The 18,009-nt window shown below is 57.5% G+C and overlaps 2 protein-coding genes, 1 long non-coding RNA gene and 1 other non-coding gene across 13 annotated transcripts; 2 read left to right on the top strand and 2 right to left on the bottom strand.

Annotated features, from left to right (window-relative positions):
- Positions 1-114: 114 nt before the first annotated feature.
- SLC29A1 (solute carrier family 29 member 1) lies at positions 115-12,086 on the bottom strand. 10 transcript variants are annotated; one of them, XM_070244657.1, is made up of 14 exons: positions 11,989-12,086; positions 7,729-7,838; positions 6,512-6,594; positions 4,640-4,721; positions 4,335-4,534; positions 4,091-4,230; positions 3,444-3,578; positions 3,256-3,353; positions 3,031-3,109; positions 2,478-2,575; positions 2,147-2,255; positions 1,812-1,897; positions 1,209-1,408; positions 115-811 (listed from the first exon to the last, which is right to left on the bottom strand). In XM_070244657.1, exons 3-14 carry the CDS (start codon positions 6,538-6,540, stop codon positions 700-702), a joined length of 1,368 nt encoding a protein of 455 aa, XP_070100758.1. In that variant the 5' UTR covers positions 6,541-6,594; positions 7,729-7,838; positions 11,989-12,086; the 3' UTR covers positions 115-699. The 10 variants fall into 10 exon arrangements, with proteins under 10 accessions (XP_070100758.1, XP_070100755.1, XP_023480787.1 ...); XM_070244654.1 differs by having other exon boundaries at positions 6,512-6,591; XM_023625019.2 differs by lacking the exon at positions 11,989-12,086 and adding an exon at positions 9,996-10,134 and having other exon boundaries at positions 6,512-6,591.
- Positions 1,148-1,256, top strand: MIR8918 (microRNA mir-8918). The gene has a single exon (NR_127904.1). It is a non-coding gene; the product is annotated as a microRNA mir-8918 (primary transcript).
- Positions 7,502-12,519, top strand: LOC138919539 (uncharacterized). The gene is made up of 2 exons (XR_011429772.1): positions 7,502-7,688; positions 9,518-12,519. It is a non-coding gene; the product is annotated as an uncharacterized lncRNA (long non-coding RNA).
- A 1,707-nt stretch (positions 12,520-14,226) lies between these two features.
- MYMX (myomixer, myoblast fusion factor) lies at positions 14,227-15,605 on the bottom strand. Its single transcript, XM_023625015.2, has 2 exons — positions 15,474-15,605; positions 14,227-15,021 (listed from the first exon to the last, which is right to left on the bottom strand). The coding sequence occupies exon 2, from the start codon at positions 14,959-14,961 to the stop codon at positions 14,707-14,709; it is 255 nt and encodes an 84-aa protein (XP_023480783.1). The 5' UTR covers positions 14,962-15,021; positions 15,474-15,605; the 3' UTR covers positions 14,227-14,706.
- Positions 15,606-18,009: the final 2,404 nt, after the last annotated feature.

Genomic DNA, 18,009 nt, shown 5'->3' with positions numbered 1-18,009 from the left:
CCACCTCAGACCTTGAACCCAAGGCCCATCAGGGTCATGCTCATCCCCCAAGACTCAGTATGCCACCCCTCTACCCTCTCCAGGGCATGAAGCTGTGGCTGGAGGACACAGGGCTCCATGGAGGAAAAAAAAAATGGTTTATTTAATCAGAGAGCCTCTGAAGGCACCTGGTTTCTGTTGAGTATAAAAAAGGCAGTAAAATAGCAACTGCACAGGGCGGATTATGGGTAGGAACAAGGCAGGGGAAATGGGGGAGGGACATGGAGAGGTGGGGGGAGGAGGCACCCAGGGAGAAGAGGGGTGGAAATATCAGACAGGACCTTAGAACAGATAGTCCTGGCCCCTGGCCACCCCTGGAACAGGCAGACGAACAGACAGACAGACACACACACACATACACACTCAGCCTCTGCTGCCCTGCTCAAGCAGGGCTCAGTCACAGCCAAGTGTGGGAGACTGGAGCAGATGCAGAGCCTGCATCCCCTCCCTCGACTCTGACCCTCACTCAGGCCCACAATGTACCCACTGTCCATGCACAGAGGCTCCATCCTCAGGGCCCGGACACCGGGCCCAGCACAGGCCGTGAGAAAGCAGAAGTTGGCTAGAAGAGAAAACCTCCAGACCACCCCTACCCATCCCTGAAGGAGAAGGAAGGGGGTAGAAGCAGGCAGCCAGTGCAGTCCTTCTGTCCATCCACGGTCACACAATTGCCCGGAACAGGAAGGAGAAGACAGCCCCCAGCGCCAGGCCGAGAGACAGAAAGAAGGCCATGATGGCTCCAGCCGTCTCTGCCTCAGCCGGCTTCACCTTCCTACAGAAGGGAGGGCGAGGCTGCCTTAGGACCTCCCCTCCCCGTGCCCCGCCACAGCATCTCGGTCGGGGAAGACTTGCCTGAGCACCTGATTCTGCTGGTCAACCTATTCTACTTGTCCAAGCCCAAGCTGGCTTTTCCCTCTTGGGGGCCATCTTCCACCTTACCCTGAGAGCCCCTCTCCCACATCTCCACCTAAATAAGCCTGGGCCCCCCATCCCTCCACCACCCACCACTACACCTTCAGCCCAGGTGCCCCTCCCTGGCCGTTTCCTCCCTCAGCCCAGAAACCCTAAGCTCCAGGATCAGGGAGTCTCCCTCCGCCCTCTCTCTCTCTACTAAGTGTCCCCCACTGGAGCTCTAGACTCTGCCTTGTGCCACCAAGTTCTCTACTCACTTGGGCCCGAAGCACATGCAGAGACTGGCAAGGTACCCGTTGGAGAAGGCGAAGGCAGCCATGAAGAAGATGTACCAGGCATCGTGCTCAAAGACCACAGACAGGTAGCGGCGTGGCTGGACGTTGCACAGCAGCAGCAGGGGCACGAACACCAGCCGGGCCAGCACCAGGGTTGGCAGCCAGCGGCTGTCCTTTCCAGGCTGCGGGGGACCAGGTAATGCCTCAGCCCAGGCCAGCCTTGAGGGCATACCCAGGCCCCCACAGCTCTATCTTGGGCCCCTCAGGATCTGAATTGAAACTTCAAAGCCTTGTTACCCTTACGGGGTACGGATTGGGAAGGGGCATGGTGGAGCCTTCTGGAGGGCTGGAAATGTCCTACATCTTGACCTGGGTGGTGATTACACACGGGTGTGTGTATATATTTGTGTGTGTGTATTCATTAAGCTGAACACTTAAGTCTTGTACACCGTACCATACGTAGGTTATGGCTTGGTTTAAAAAAAAAGCATGGTCCCCTCACCACCATACTTTCTTGGTTGTCAGACAGTCTCAGGCTGGACTCTTCCCTCTCACAGGGACCCGGTGCCCCCTCCTTTCACTTACCCACATGGTCAAGGCTGTGAGGCTCCGGCCCAGCCAGTCAAAGATATTGAAAATCAAGAAACAAGACACAGGAATGAAGTAGTTTCCTGGAAGAGGAAGAGCAGATTAGGGGATGGTTATTTATTAGGTCCAGAGAGGCAGATTTAGCAACCCTGACCCTCACCGGGGCTCAGTTTCCCCAGCTGTAAAATGGAGATGCTTCCAGCCCAGCGAAGGGCAAATGGACCAGGAGAATTTAGCTGGGAAGACAGCAGCCCAGGCTCCCCTTCTCGCCCACTCCCAGTCCTCCTCGAGGCCCTGTCTGCCCCCATCCTGGGAACCCCTGGTGTCCTCACCCCAGGCGCTGGTGCCCGCAATGCTGGACTTGACCTCAGCGGCCACGGCGGGAAACATCCCAATAGTGATCGTGAAGACGAAGCAGACGGAGAGAGCCGGGACTAAGATCTGGAGGAAAGGGACCCCTGTGTCTTCCTGATGATTGTGCATTCAAGAACCAAGAATCGCCCCCTACACACACACACACACTGACACACACGGGAATCCAGGAGAGTGGCCAGTCTCAGGTCAGAAAGGAAGAGGACAGGTAGAGCAGGGGAGGAGGCGGGGAGCAAAGGAAGGAGAGAAGGAGGGTGAGGGGTGGAGGGCAGGACACCAGGCTCCACATACGTTTTTGAGGATGGCTCGGATAGAGTGGCTTTTATTGGTGGGCTTAGAGTTGGGGGCTGAAACTTCGGACTCCCCTTTGCCTGCTCTTGGCTCCTCTCCTAGGGTGGGTGAGAGGTTATATAAGGATCTTCAAGTTGTGGAAAGGACAGAGCAACAGCAGATGGCACAAACATCCCTCAAAAGGGCTGGGTTGGATACCTCCTTACTCAGCGCCCAGCTGCATGCTAACACCTAGCCCAGACCTCATCCAAATCCCCACAGCTGGGTCCCCTGGGTCCTGACCTCTCCCAGGAGCCCAGGTCATGTTACGCCCTGTCCAAAAATCTGAAATTGCTTCCCACTGCCCTCAGGCATTCAGGGTCACCCGGGACCTCCCCCATTTTATCTCTCCCAGCCTTTATTCCCTATTGTTCCCCTCGCCCCACCCCTGATCCCTCTGGCCTCTGGCTCATTGCTACCAGCAAATACAGTGCACTCATCCTAGTCCACTGCTCATGCTGCCCCCCAGCCCGGCAGGCTGGCCTCCACCCCAGCTTCCTCAGGCTATTCAGACCTTTACTAATGAGGTCCAACTTGGTCTCCTGCTCCCCAGGCCCTTCGAGCTTGAGCTGCTGATAGTAGCGGTAGAATTCCTGTCAAGTGAGGGAGACAGGGGAGGTGGATTCAGAAGTGGAATTCCCCAGCATCTCCACCTCCCTCATGCTTCGGCCACTGAACACCCTTGGTTTGGGGCCCTGGACCCCCAGACCCTAAATCCCAGCTTTCTTCATTTGCTCACCAATCGGGGCAGGCCCAGGTAACAGATGATGGTCAAAATAATAACCACACAGGCTGTGATAAAATAGCCGAAGGCACTTGTTGACAGCTCCGAGCCACCTGAAGTGGAGGGTGTGCGTGATCAGACAGGCCCCACTCCCTCCTCCCCACGACAACCAGAGTGACAGGCAGACAGATAGCAAGACTCACTGGCGATGGCACAGATCATGGCCACTGAGGCGAAGAGGCCTGCCAGGCCCTGGCCACTCATGATGGGAGCCGTGTAGCTGGCTGGCAGGAGGCCTGCCAGACCGAAGAGGCTGCCCTGCAGGATGGCACCGAACGCTGGGGGAACAAGACAGGCATCAGCAGGGGAGGGGGGAGCAGGGGGGGACTCACTTCTGCTGGGGACGGTTGGGGGCCCCTGGGAAAACAGGTCCCTGTGATTCCCGCTTTACTCCCAGTGAGTCTTTTTTCTTTTTAAAGCTTCAGTGCATGGTTGTGGATGCTAGTAGTAAGTGATTTACGGCCACAGTACAACAACTGACAGACAGGTAAGGTGGTTTCATGATGCAGAAACGAACCCGGGCTGCGGCAGTGACAGCGCCGAATCTTAACCACTAGACCACCAGGGCTGGCTCTCCCAGTGAGTTTTGACGCTGAGCGGCCCTTTTCTCTGTCCCCATTCCCAGCCCTGGCCCACACCTGCTCAGGCCTCTGAACCAACCTGACTGCCCATGGCACACATCTCCTCCCAGGGGAGGAATGGGCTCCTCTCTGGCTGACTGTGGGTCTGAGAGAAGGGTAGGGGTGTATGGGAAGATCTCTGCCCCAGGTCCCCTCCCAGCCCCACTTACAATTAATGAGCATGATCTTGATCATGGTGATGACAAAGAAGGACAGAGCATCCAGGTGCACCTTCACCAGGATGGCAGTGAACAGGAACACCAGCAGGATGGCCACCAGGCTGCCCAGGATCCGAACAGCCTGAGGGATCCTGCCAGAGGGGCCAAGGTGGTGGAGAGTGGTGGTTAAGCCAGGGCCTCGGCCCAGGGAGCACCGGGGGCAGCGAGGGGCCAGGCTGGGGGCCCAGACGCTCACCTCTGATGCAGGAAGGAGTTGAGGCAGGTGAAGACCAGCAGGGGCAGCATGGCACATAAGGTCATGACATTGTTGAAGATGGCACTGAGAGAATTCCGCTCTGGAGAGGGTGCTGTGGGGGGTGCCAAGGTCTGGATGTCCTTGCTCAGTTCAGTGGCCGAGGACACATTCTGGGACTGGTCCAGGCGGTTTGTGAAATACTGCGGGGAGTGCAGAGAGGAGTGTTAAACCTCTCTCCCTGTGTCCACGAGTGCAGATCCAGGTCCCATGTGCCCAGTGGACATGCCCGGTCACCCCAGTCTCACCTGAGTGGCTGTCATGAAAAAGTTCCAGGGAAGCAGTGTCCCCAGGCCCAGCATGAAGAAGATAAGCCAGACGGCTTTGTACCTGGAGAGGGGTGAGGAGAGGGGGCCAAGTGACGCACCATCCCCCCTTCTTCCCAGATCAATCCTGAGGTAGCCCCTCCCTCCCTGACCTGCAGACTCTGTGCTTGTGTCCCCCTATGGGTGAATCTGGAGAGGGGAGTGTCCTGGGACAGGGAGAAGGGCACAGACAAATCCAGAGGGGAAGGGGCACCAGGGACACAGGACTGAAGGGCAAGGCCAAAAGGACCTTGGTTCTCAGCCCCAAAGACTCGGGGGACCCTGCAGGCTTGGGAACCAGTGTGACCCACACATCCGGAGGTGGTTTTGGAAATTCTGCTAAAGGCTAGGGGTGGGCTGGATGAGTGAGAAAGCAAACACCAAGCGTTTTCCACCCCCGCTGGGCAGGCCCTGTGTGGCTCCCCAAAGAGGATTCTGAGGTCAGGAAACTCCCAGACCATTCTGGACCTAGCGGGGCAGGCAGGGTGACTTGGGCGGCTGGGAAGTGAGGGAGCTGTTTTTTCCTCGGCCCAGACAGAACCGGCTTTGTAGGTCACACCACGTAGGGGAAGCCAGGAGGTGTGGGGCCACTGGGCGTCATCTGGGCCACAGAACGCAAATAAGCACCGGCCCAGCTTTGGCCAGGGCATGCCCCAAGCCCTATACCTCAGGGCCTGTGTGCGATGGAGCAGCTCCCCCCAGGCGGCCCTGGGCCCTCCCTCCATGGTCTCTAGATGTGCCTGTCATTCCCTCCCCGCTTTCTTCACAAAGATGACCAGGGGGCGAAGCCCAAGGCAGGGAGGAGACAGGTCTGGTCATGGCGCAGAGCCTGGGTGACCGCCCCAAGAGGGGACATCTGCCAAGGTCAGAGAGGATGGAGGGTCAGAGTGGGGCTGGGGGAGGGCAACAAGGTGGATGGAGACGGGAGAGGGGTTCGGAGAAGTGCTATCGGAGGGGCGAGGCTGGGATGGGGCACGCAGGCAGCCTGGGAATGGAGCAGCGAGGTGGGTAACCAACCCGAGGCCTGTACTTACTATGTCTCCTTAAATTCCCTCCCATCTGAATAAACTTCACCTCTATTTTACAGATGGGAAATGGTCCCAGAGAGATCAAACCAAGTGCCCAAGGTCCCACAGCCAGAAGTGGCTTAGTTCTGTGGCCTTTGGCATAGGAGGGAGACAGGATGGGCAGGGGAGAGGTGATGCGGTCAGGGGGCCTGAGTTGAAGGGGTTTTGGACCCCAGGCATGGCTTCATCAACATTCTTGGGTCCTAGACTCCTTGGGGAACTTGAAGCAAACTACAGCATATTTCCCCAAAATACATATGCATGATCGCAGTTGCACAATCACAGGTGCTGGTCTAACCTGAGGGAGTTCATAGGCTCCAGAGGTGGGGATGTCAGAGGAAGGTCAGATCAGGGACCAGGGTGGGCCAGGGTCATCTGAGGCAGAGGCCCCAGGGCAGCCCCGAGGGGGAGGGCTGTTCTGCCAGATGTGCTCTGGAATGTAGGATGCTGGCAAATGTCTCCCCAGGGGGAGGAGCTGGAAGCCACTGGCTGGCTGGAGAGCAACAGCGGAAACACTGACAGGCCAGGGAGGGGCTGCCACCCACCCACCCTGGGTTTCCTGGCAGACACTCCAGCCAGCACCCAGCCAAGGCACACATGGTCCCCACCCCTGTTGCAGCCCTGACTCAGAACTACCTAGCTGAAGGCCAGTTGGCAGTGGCAACCCCAAATTCCAAAGGACACCATCCCAAGTCCTCTGGAGACTCATTTCCACTCCCCTAGGTCCCCAGCTCAGGTCCCCCAGTACCTGTCCTGAGGCTGGTGACTGGTTGTCATGGTGACGGCGTTCTTGGTTTTGTCTGGCTGACAGCTCCCTTCCTCTGAGGCCTGCTGGGGGGAGAAATAGTGTGAGGCCCCATCTGGGCCCTGCTTCCCCACAGGCCTCTTCAGACTGGTGGGGGAGAGGTTGGAGGGGGCAGGGCAGACAGAGCAGGCAAGCTGAGGAGTCCAGAGGACGCTCTCCTGGCCCTGCCTCTCAAGACTGTTCAATCTGACCCCTCTGGCCAGTCCTGTTGGGAGCCCCTGCCTGCCCAGGCTCTACCTGGCTCCGGGCCTGGCCTGGCCGCTGCCACTGCTATTTTTATCCAGCAGCCGAAGCAGTCTGTAAGCTGGGAAACAGGAGGGTGGAGAGCAGAAGGGAAGGAGGAGGAAGCACGATTGAGAGGGAGAGAAAGACAGGCAAAAAAGGCAGGGAAGAGGATGAGAGGTCAGGGAGAGTCATGACAATGGAAGGAGGGCCGGGAGGAGGAAAACAGAAAGGAGATGGAGCCAAGAGGATAAGGGGGAGGGCACAAAACAGATCTGCAGGAGCAGCAGCCACAAGGGTGATGACCAGGCCAAGCCAGAGAGGCCTCCCTCCCTCCCAGGCCCCCATCTGCAAGTCTGACCTCTCCACCCTCCGGGGGAGTCCCTGGACTTATGCCTAGGGTGGCCTCTGGAGTCGGTCCCCTCCTGGAGGCACCCTATACCCCAGCCTGTCTGCTCTTGGCTCCTTAATCTTCCTTTCCAGTCACTGCCTGGAGCCTTCCTAGTTCCTGGCCAGTTTTCCAGGAAAATACTTGACAATGGGTGTGGGGACACAGCTCTTCCTACCACCTAGCCCGGCTCCTCCTCTGACCCCAGTCCTGGGCCCAGGGTCACTCCATCCCCCCTCGGTTCCTCTCTGACTCACTTCAGGCCCCTGCCCTCTTCCCTTTTCTGAGACCAAACTTGAAGAAGGCTGGAGGGGTAGGGGCACAGGCCTAACTAACCGCATAGTACCAAAGCTCCTGGCCTCCCCCTCAGTGTCCCTCCCCTGCTCCCTGCTCATGTAGAAGAGGCATGGTCGCACCAGCAGATGACACAGCCTTCCCTTTGAATGGCATGGGAAGCCAGGCAGGCATGTGCTGGCGCGTTCCCCATTGGAGCCAGGTCTGCTGTTTCAGGTAAGGACCGGCTTCCCCGCCTTCCTGGGCTAGCACTCACCAAATGCCCAGACTTGCCAGCAGAAGGGTCGGAGCAGAGGGTGCCTGGGTAGTCCCTGGGAGGTGGTCCTAGCTCAGGCTCAGGCAGCAGGCCGGGTCCATGGGATCTTCCTGGGGAAGGGTCCAGAGAGAAGAAATTGGCACAGGGTGTAGGAGAGAACTCCCCAGGCTTTGCTGTGGGAGGGAGTGTCCCCATTCTGAGAAGCCTCTCTCACACACACACAGGCACAGGCAACCAAGGAGATAAAAACCAGCCCTGTAGTCTGAGAGATAAGAGACCCAGCAGTCTCAGCAGGGGAGCTAAGGGGGCGGGTCAACCCACAGGTGCAGATAGTGCTCCAGGATCCAGCTCGAGACAGACAGACACCACCGCCAGACGCCACACCGTGAATGGGCTATTCTACCCCTCTCAATAATTCCTCTCAGCAACCCCCTGGGTAAACTCCAGACTCTCCAAAGGCCTCGTCGGCCCCCAGCCCACGACTGGGTTGTAAAACAGGGAGGGGAGGAACAGATCCACACATCTCCAGATGGAGGCAGAGGGCTCCTTTCTTTCATCCTTTCAACAGATTTTTACAGAGATCTCTGCATGCTAGCCGGGCACTGTTCTAGGCACGGGGACAGAGCAGTGAACAACAGTTTCTACATTTTCTAGAGGGATGAGAGCAAGAGGGCTCTGCCCTGGGATGTGGGCAGACAAGGCTCAGGACTCAGGTTTTCTATTACCTAGCAGGAAGGGGAACCCCCAGCTTCTCACCTCGCACACCTTGAGCTCCAGCCCCCAGCCCCACAGGCAAGATTCCTGGCAATAAAGAGCAGGTGCAGTTTCATCCCAGATGGGAGCCTGGGGTGGAGAGAACAGAGTATCTCCCTTCCTCGGTAAATCTGCCTTAAGCTCAGAGAAGTATTTATTTCTACTCTCTCCACCAGCGACACCCCTGCTCTCTGTTTTCAGCAGTTCCCACCCCAGTCTTGGGCACAGTTCAACTCCAGAGCAGCCCCTCTCCCTGCCCACATCTTGACGTTCAGCTGGCCAGGTGTTAGGTTCTTGTCTGCCTTTGCCCAGCAGCAACTGGGATCTGATGCGAGCTCAAAGCATCTGCTGTCCCTCCAGCCACGCCTTGGCCTGCTGAGATGGGGCCCTGAAAGCAGCCGCCAAACAGCACCTCCCTACTCCCAGGCCAACACCTCTCATGTACCCCAGCTTCTAGACAGCCCTTGTGGTAGCATCAAATTCTCCGCTCCCCGGGATCCTATATGGAGTCAGCTGCTACCCTTGCCCTCATGACCACCCATAAGCTAGTACTAAATTGTCTCCATGGAACAGACCAGGGAAGCTGAGGTTCAGAGAGGTTGAGTTACTTGCCTAAAGTCAGAGCGCTAATGAATGGGAGAGCTGGAATTCAAACTCAAGGTGTAGCTTATCCTAGGCTTCTTGTGGGGTGGGGAGCAAGGTACAGAGACTGCTTCCCAGCTAGCCCTGTACTATACTGGGAGGTGAGAGTTCTCTACTCCAACTAAGGGGGAAAAATAAGGTGGGGGTCGAGGTCATCTCCAGCCTGACTTGAGTGTCCCACCCTATTACACATACTTCTTGGCATGGAGAGCCCGCACAGACAGGAGGACAGATAGGAGGGTCTGGAGGTTACCGAGAGGATCGATGCGGCAAAGGAGTGACTCCAAGAGGGGTGAGGGGCAAGGGTGGGACCTGCCCTCACCCACCACTGCTCTCCCCTGGGAAGAAAAGCTGGGGGGGGGGGGGTGGGCATGCATCCTTGTCCTCTCTCCAGGAGTAAATGAGCACGCGCCCATGAAGAGGAGGCCACGGACACGAATTCGGCCAATAAAAGGCGGGAGTTAAAGAGACAGCTCTTCCACCTCCATTCCTCGTGCCCTCATCCCCATCCCCACCCCGCCGCCAACCCAAGCGCAGTCAGCGGCGCGGCCCCTCCCCTGTACCAGCAACAACACTGGTCGAGATTAACCATCTACTCGCCCGCCCCTTGTGGAGGTCGGCTCAGCGACAGCCGGTTCCAGGCGCAGGAACCAGGCCTTCCACGCCCCGCTGCGGTCTGGGTCCCCGCAGGGTACTCCGCCGCGTCCCACGTGCTGCGCAGCTCCGCGTGCTCCGCACCTGGGCAGGGGGAGCCCCAACTGCCGCCTCGCTCCCGGCCGCAGAGCTGCCAGGCCCGGCCTCCCTGCCTCCTGGCGGGCAGGAGGCGGCGCCTTCCGCCCGCCGGTCCCCTGCCCCCAGGCCCCGCTCAGCACCTGCAGGGAAGGAGTCCGGTGCGGAGATCTGCGTTCTCTCCAGGCCGCTTCCCGCGCCCGCCCGAGCACATTCAAACCCGCCCCCCGCCGGGCCCGCCCCCGGCGCACCCCAGCGGCGTCCGCTCCCCCCACCAACGCCGGCCTCGGCCCCGCCCCCGGCCCGGCCCGCCTCTGCCGCTCGCTTGGCGTCTCAGGATGCCTAGGGACCCGCACCTGGGACCCTGCGCCCCCAGGCCGCCGGGCCCACACCTCGCGGTGTGATTTCTGTAGACAGGACCTATTTGGGCCCTGCCACACTAAACCCTGCCCCATCAAGGAGCACAGGGGACAGGAGGGTACGCGCCACACTGGGTACCCCTAGTCTCCTCCGCGCTGGGGCTAGGTGAACTCCTACAGAACTCCCCTCGGGGCTCTCCCAGGGACAAACCTTCTGCTCACACAGGCCCCGACGCCCCCACGTCCCTGCTCCATCCCAGACGTTCCGTTATCACTCCCCAAACCCCCTCCCAGCCACTTTCTCCCACACTGTGCCTTTTTCTTTTTCAGCACCCCCTCCCTTTTCATGTCACTTTCTTCCTTTCAGATATGTCCTCTGCCTCGCCCCCCCCCCCCCACCACCACCACGCTGTGGGATCCCTCTGACATAATCAGGCTCATCAGTGACCTGCATGGTGGGTTTTCCTACCTTGTACACACAGAGACCCGCACACCCACACACACCACCCACCACTTTGACTTGGAGGAGGAGGTGTGGCTCTGGGGGGCGGGCGGGGGGGGGGGGGCCGGTAGAGGCCCAGCCCTGTAGACCCCTCATGATTCACTCTTTCTAAATCCAGAAGTTTGGAAAAGCTGAGGCACAGTTGGGGATGGAAAGAGAAAAGGCCAGGAACAGCCTTACATCCTGAGTGAATCCTATTGTCCTGATACTCAGAGGCAGATGCTGAAGCTGAACCCACATCCTCCACTAGCTGAGGAGGAAGGGAGTGGGCATCCTGAGGAGTGGTCAGTCCTTCTTCCACCTCCAAGGGAGGAGGAAGGATTCCTTCCTTTTCTGTTGGTCAGTAAATCTGGGGGAGAGGGAGTCACTGCCCCTGTGGCAGCCCTCAGTGCTGGGGGACAATTCAGAGGCTGGAGAGGGTCTGAGGAGAGAAAATCTGGTCCAGCACCCCCTATCCTCACTCCCGTGCCCGACTAACCAACAGGCCGGTTTCCTGGAAAAGCCACAGACACTAATTAACAATTAGGCGTACTAACACCACGGGATAAGGCAGAGTCACACCCTTTCCCCAGAGAACAGATGGGCCCTGAGGGGAAGTGTAGGTTTTCCACTTGGAGTCAGCACACTCTCCCCAAGCTACTCCAGGAGGGGTATTCCCAGCATTCTGGCTCCACACCCCTCAGAGACATGACACACCATCATCCCCCAGACTTCAGCAAACAGAGGGCAGGAAGAGGGCTATATATGGTATTTTTCTAGACGCTGTCCCACGGCTTGAGGGCAGCGTCATGTGTGGGTCTACCCCTGCTACCCCATTCCCACCCTGTGTTTGTCCAGTCTCTCTCTCTTCCCGCCTCTCCCCTCTTTTCTTGGCCCCTGTCTCTCTCCCCACCTTCATTTCCTGTCTCAGGGCCTGTGGGGGTGGCAGGCCTTAGTGTTCAGACAGATCTGCCAGACATGGCCAGGCTGGTGGCCAGTGGCTGTGCAAAGGGGGTTGGAAGTGGAAAGAAACTGGAGGGAAGTGGTGAGGGTCCCAGGCCAGACAGGGGAAGGCTGGTTCCTCTCCCCACCTCTGCTGAGGCTTGGCCCGCTCACTGGATGGCAACAGCCAGGGCTGTTATTGCTGGAGAGAAGCCCATCTGGCGCTCGCCCTGCCAGGGGCCCCCCCCCTCCCCCGCCAGCACCCTCCTCCCCGCTCCAGAGATGCCTCCCTGGGCAGAGATGGTTGCTGGGTACCTGGGCCCCCTGCTGGACAGTCTCAGAGCCCCAACTCACATGGGTCTGTGCCCAAAGTGTTTCTAGCCAGGCCCGGCCAGTCCTCATCACCTTCTGCCCAGTCTTCCGGCTCTCTCCCTCCCTGGGCTCCCGGCACAGGAGTGGGGTGGGAAGGGCTGCACCCAACCCCCACCCTCTTTTAGATGGTGACGCACCTCACACAGAGTCCTATCTTTCCAGCCCTGTGTGCATCTGTGTGCACCTCACGCAGAGTCCTATCTTTCCAGCCCCGTGTGCATCTGTGTTTGCTCAGCTGAGCTGGCAATATGTCACCCGCACATGTCTCATGGCTGTGTACATACATGGGCAGTTGCCTTTGTGGCCCGGCTGGGACTAGGGACAGGCCAGGGAGGCAGTCTGCCTGAGGTGCAAAACCTAAGAGGGTGCTAAAAAATTCAGGAAGCAAGATAAATATCTGAATGCAGTATTCTTAAAAATCAAAGATAATGCCAAAAAATCCATGATGAATAAAACATCAACATTTAAAATAAAGACAGGATCCAGTCCTCTCAGGATCCAACTTGGCTCACTTCCCTGACCTTATTTGTGGATGCTCTGGGATGGCTATGGGGGTCAGGGCTTAAGAAGACTTGACTCTTGGGGCCGGCCCCGTGGCTGAGTGGTTGTTTGTGCACTCCAGCTTGGGTGGCCCAGGGTTTTACCGGTTCTGATCCTGGGTGTGGACATGGCACCGCTCATCAGGCCATGCTGAGGTGGCATCCCACATGCCACAACTAGAAGAACCCACAACTAAAAACATACAGCTATGTACCGGGAGGCTTTGGGGAGAAAAAGGAAAAATGAAATCTTTAAAAAGACAAACAAACAAAAAAAGATGACTCTGTTCACTAGGTCTGGACTCGGTTTCTAGCCCTTTGCCCTTACCCTCTGCTCTGAGCTGGTCTCTGACTTTTGAGGCATCTGTATGTGGTTTGGGAGGACAGCGGTCTACTTGTGGCCTGCCGCCTTTAAAGACGAAGAGAGAAAAGGTACCTCCCTCCCCAGAGACCGTACATTCCGTCTCCATTGATATTCCCCCCTCCCGCCCCCCGGGTTCCCGGCTCCCCTCTCTCCGCCCCGCCCCCCGCCTCGTCCCCCGCGCTCTTGCTGAGACTCAGGAGGGGGAGTCCGCAGTTGGGGAGGGAGGATGGCAGAGGGGACGGAAATTCTCTGGCCGGCGGGTCCCTGGTCCTCTCCTGGCCTCCTACCCGGGGGGCTGGGGCCGCGGCCGTGGCGAGAAATCGCAGCCCGCGCCGGGTCTGAGCCAGCTCTGCCCCGGGGTGGGAGAGGGACTGCCAGGGCGGGACGGAGCCGCCGCGGAGCTGCGCGGGAGGGGGACGGGAGGGAGGCCGGCAGGAGGGAGGTCGGGAGCAAGCACAAAAATGGGCGCTCGAGACCCTGGAGGGGAATGCGGTTAGGAGAGCCGGGGCTTGAACAGCTTTCACTCCGCCCCCCAACCCCTACCCCGGGTCGCCTTCCCGGGAGGGGTGAGCACGTGCGCTGGCTTTTGAGGACTCCATGGGGAAGCAGATGGTGCCGAGGGGTGGAGGGTCGGGGGTCTGACGGAAAGCCCAGCAGGGCTGGGGTGGGGGTGCACAGCTCTGGTCTTAGCGGTTACCTCGGGCCAAGCTTCTGACGAGTTTGGGGACAGGATAGGGTCCTGTGTCCTCACTACGCCCTCGGCACCTAGAGCCCAAGACTCGCTGGGGTGGGCCGGAGCAGGAGGACTGTTGCATGGGAACAGTAAGCAAATTATCCGGAGGCCAGGGCGCAATGCAAATGCATCTGACTACTCTTGCTTGACCCCTGAGGGCCCTCCCTTTGGGAAGGGGAAAATGATGAGGTGAATGCCTCAGGTCATTCCCCCCGCCCCCCTTCAGGGGCAGCGTGCCCCTCAGGGACATGCGTTTGTGCCCCACTCCCCTGGGTGGCTGCCCACAGGCCCCTTAGCAAACAACTCTCCCTCTCCCCACCGCCGTTAGCTGAGAAGGGTCTCCAGCTGGCTGAGGACGTTTTCTTCCTTAGCTTGAGCTGGCCAGCCCAACCTTCTCCAAGTCAGACCCAAGACCCCTGGGTCACAGTGTGACATACCGACTGAAGGGAGATAAGGATTGAGGGGCAATGGGATAGGTAGCAAAAGAAAGCCTTGAGTTGTTTCTCCACCCCACTGGTGGCTAGGTGAGATTGTCTTGCCGTGTAGGAGTAGAGGTGACAAGACCCTCCAAGGTGCCCCAAGAATTCGAATCAACAAGTATTTATTGAACACCTGCTACATGCTGGGCTTTAGGGAATGGGACTGGCTCCCTAGGGAACCAAGGTCTTATTTTGAGGTACTGAGTCTGGAAGACAGGTTGAAATCTCTTCTCTCAATTCAGCTCAATTTTCAGTTGTCCTTGGCATAAGCGTTGTCTATCACGGGACCCTGCATCCCCGAGTGCTGGGGGTAGGGGCGAGTGAGTTCCTCTCTGGGCTCAGGCCAGAGGTGGTTAGGAAGGGTCTTGGGAGGAATGCAGGGGGAGGGAGGAGTAGTGATGGGTTTCCCGCTCGATGCAGGGCATCCTTCCAGTCATTTCCGCTGGGAGTGGGGAGGCATGTCCTGGTCTGACCCCTCATGCTCAGTCCCCCACTGGGCAGGCTGTGGCCAGTGACAGTGCCAGGACTGTCTCACTCCAAAAGAAAGCGGTTCAATGAATACAGCTTCTCCCAGGACTTGTGGCCTCATTTTTGGGGGGCTAGCCTCTCCCTCCTCTCAGAGTGGGCTACTCTGGAGGCCTCCCCAGCATCCGGCGGGTGTCTCTGGCTGAAGATGAACAACAGACAGCTCAGCAAAGCCTCTCGCATGTCCTGGGAGGCCAGGCGGCGAGCCAGGTGGCGCAGCAGGGGCAGGAGGTGCTGGCGGGCCAGGCGGGCAGCGGGCAGCAGCAGGCGGGACAGCAGCGTCCGCAGCAGCAGTGGGAGCAGCGGAACGGGCATGGCCGGCTGGCCTTGAAGGCAGTGCAGACTCTAGGCTTGCCTTTGCCACTCCCTCCTCACCTGGCAAAGACAGGGGGTGGACAGGATTTCCCTCCCTTCGGTTTACACCCTCACGCTCCCCAGACCTTAATTTGCGGGTCCGGTTTTGCTGTCCTGAAGCCCTTTCTCATGGCAGGGCAGCTGGGGAAGGAGGTTTCTCCCCATAGCTAAGGAGAAACAGAGCCAAAGCCACAGTAAAGCTTGCTGACACCAGCTTCCAGGGGCTCCTGCTGTTCCCTGGTGACCCTCAGTCACCTGGCATTCCCCAGCCCCTCTCCCCCAATCCAGCTGAAGTTCTTCCCCAGGCAATTCTAAGTTTTCTTTTGAGGGCCCTTGATCACCCTGACCTACACTTTTTACCCTCCCCATCCCCTACTCCCACACTCCCTACCCTCCCCGTCCCCCACTCCCACCGATCCATCCATCCATCCATCCGTCCATCCGTCCATCCGTCCATCAGCAGCAGCTCTCACCGGTCAGAACTGCTGCTCAGAGCCGATCTCTGGCTGCATTTGCCTGCGGGAGCACAGCCTCACTGGATGCTGCACAGGACTGCCCCACTCAGCTCAGTCCCACCCAGGACAGCTTGCTGGGCCCAGGGAGCCACGAAAAGACAGCTGTGTTCTGCCACCTGGTAGATGGAGGGGAGGGGGCAGCTGGGCTGGCAGAAGTGGAAGGAATTGGAATGCAGGAATTCTTCCTGCTGGGGGCCGACCTCGGAGTTGGAAGCCAGACTGCACTTTCTAATGGTGTGATCTTAGCCACGGTGACTCTTCTGGGCTCCAGTCCCCTCTTCTGTTACCTCAGTAACTGGGAGGAACTGGGAAGAGTAACTGGAATGGGACAGTGTATGAGACCTACTGGCCCAAACCTCAGAAGCTGTAAGGCTGCAGCCCAGACCTGCCAGACATGTCTGGAGTGGCTGAGACAGGGGAACGAGGACTGGGCAGGCACTTGTGGGCCTTCTCCTGGGGGTAGAGGAGTGGGGTCACCATCTGTCTCCTACCTGAGCCCAGCTGGACAGCTGGGCAGCACTCCCACTCAACGACAGGAAGAGCGATACCCGCTTCCGGACCCTCTTACCCACTTTCTTTACCCCAAAGATTAAATGAGGTTCCTTGTGATAGTGAGGTAGAGACAGTCTGGGTTTGTTTTGGTTTGTGTTGTTTTCAAATACCTTATTCTCCTACTTCATAACATGGGTTTAATTTCTGCCTTGCTGGACTCAGATGAGATAATGGCCGTGTAAGTGTCTTGTAAGCTTCACAGGCATGGGACTAAGATCTTTATCGCCACCCCACCACCAGCCTCCAGGAGCATCATCACCATCTCCAGAAGTGTCAAAGACCGTGAAGAAAGAAAACTTAAACGTCAAAAAGGTCTGTCCCACTTCTACCTGGAGGAAGCAGGGAAGAGGAGCTGGAATATAGATTTATAGGTGTCGTCTTCCTCTCCTTCCAGTGGCTTCCTGAGGAGATGGGATGGCCACGCGTCATCCCTGCACTGTGCATGGCATGTGTGTTGAGTGTATCTGTTTGCCAAGCCTGTGAGTTCATGATCTCACTTAGTTCTCACCACCACTGCAGGGGAGTGTTTATTATAACTATTGTACAGATGAAGAAACTGAGGTTCAGAGTGGTTACGCAACTTACCCAGAATCACACAGATAAATGGTTTGATTTCCTCCCAAACCTGTCCCTTCCTCAGGCTTTCTCGTCTTTGTAATTGGCAGCTGCATCGTTCTACTTACTCTGGCGGAAATCTTGGAAGTTATCCTTGACTTCTCTCTTTCTGTCACAGTTCACTACCCACATTAGTAAATCCTGGTGGCTCTACTTCTCAAATATTCAGAATCTCACCACTTCTCACCATGACTACCTTTGTCTGAGTATTCTTCTGAATTATTATAGTAGCTTCCTAACTGGTGTTCTCGTTTCTCTTTTCCACACAGTGACCAGAATGATCTTTACAAAACATGAATCGGATCCTGTCCTTTTTCTGCTCAAACTGTCCAGTGGCTCCCATCTCCCTCAAAGTTAAAGCCAAAGGCTTTGATTGTGACCTACAAGGCCTTAGGTGGTCTGACCTCCCCTGACGTCCTAATTCAACTTCTAGTCCTTGCCCGTCTCTCTCTGCTCCAGCACACTGGCCTCCTTGCTGTTCCTTAACTGTGCCAGATATGTTTCTGCCTCAGGGCCTTTGCACCTACTATTGCTCCTGCCTACAGGGCTCTTTCTCCAGGTATCCACATGGCTTCATCTCTCACCTCCTTCAAGTCTTTGCCCAAATGTTACCCATCCATCCTATTTAAAAGTACACTCTCTCCACTCCATCTCCTGCTGGTTCCTCTCCATCCCCTCCTCTGCTCTATTTGTCTCCGCAGCAAATCATTGTCTGACATGCTATATATTTTACTGCCTTATCTTATGATTATCTGCCTCCTCCGCTAGAATGTAAACTCCATGAGAGTAGGGAGTTGTGTCTGTTTTGTCTACTGTGTCCCCAGTACTTGCAATAAACATTTACTATAAGAATAAATAAACAAATAGAGGTTCTGTGTTGGGATCCACAGAGGCCCGCTTGTCCCAGGGCCTGTGCTGTTGAGCCCCAGAGCTCCATGGATCCAAACACATTCCTAGGATGTATGTAAGAACCCTTTGGGCCACAACCAGCTGGAGAGAGCCTCTTGGAAGGGAGGAACTGACCACACTGAACTTAGGGGAGGGCAAGTCAGGCCTTAATGGTTCTATTTGGAAACCTCCGAAATGTGTCATCTCCAGGGAACCCTGGAGGCCCTGCCGTGCTGGCCCAGATCTGCAGTGGCCGGGATCTTGGGTAAATCACACCCCTCGGGTCCCAGACTCAGTTTCCACAGCTGTGGGATCTTCCAGCTGTGAGATCTTTGGACTCTGGGCCTCGGGCCGGACTCTTGCCCCTCCCTGCACCCTGTGAACAGAGCGTCCAGGGGTCTGGACAGTGAGGTGGGTAAAGGAAACAGGATGTTGTCTC

This window comes from Equus caballus, chromosome 20 (assembly GCF_041296265.1).
Source record: "Equus caballus isolate H_3958 breed thoroughbred chromosome 20, TB-T2T, whole genome shotgun sequence".
NCBI classification, from domain to species: domain Eukaryota; kingdom Metazoa; phylum Chordata; class Mammalia; order Perissodactyla; family Equidae; genus Equus; species Equus caballus.
The sequence above is the reverse complement of the archived record's forward strand: the minus strand, read 5'-3'. Positions and strand labels throughout refer to the sequence as shown.

Excerpts from the sequence above, each read along its gene's own strand:
- MYMX (XM_023625015.2), bottom strand. The coding sequence starts at position 14,961 with ATGCCCGTTCCGCTGCTCCCACTGCTGCTGCGGACGCTGCTGTCCCGC.
- SLC29A1 (XM_070244657.1), bottom strand. The coding sequence starts at position 6,540 with ATGACAACCAGTCACCAGCCTCAGGACAG. Across the intron at positions 3,354-3,443 it reads CATGATCTGTGCCATCGCCA|GTGGCTCGGAGCTGTCAACA; the intron begins GTGAGTCTTGCT and ends CCTCCACTTCAG. Across the intron at positions 2,256-2,477 it reads TCCGAGCCATCCTCAAAAAC|ATCTTAGTCCCGGCTCTCTC; the intron begins GTATGTGGAGCC and ends CCTTTCCTCCAG.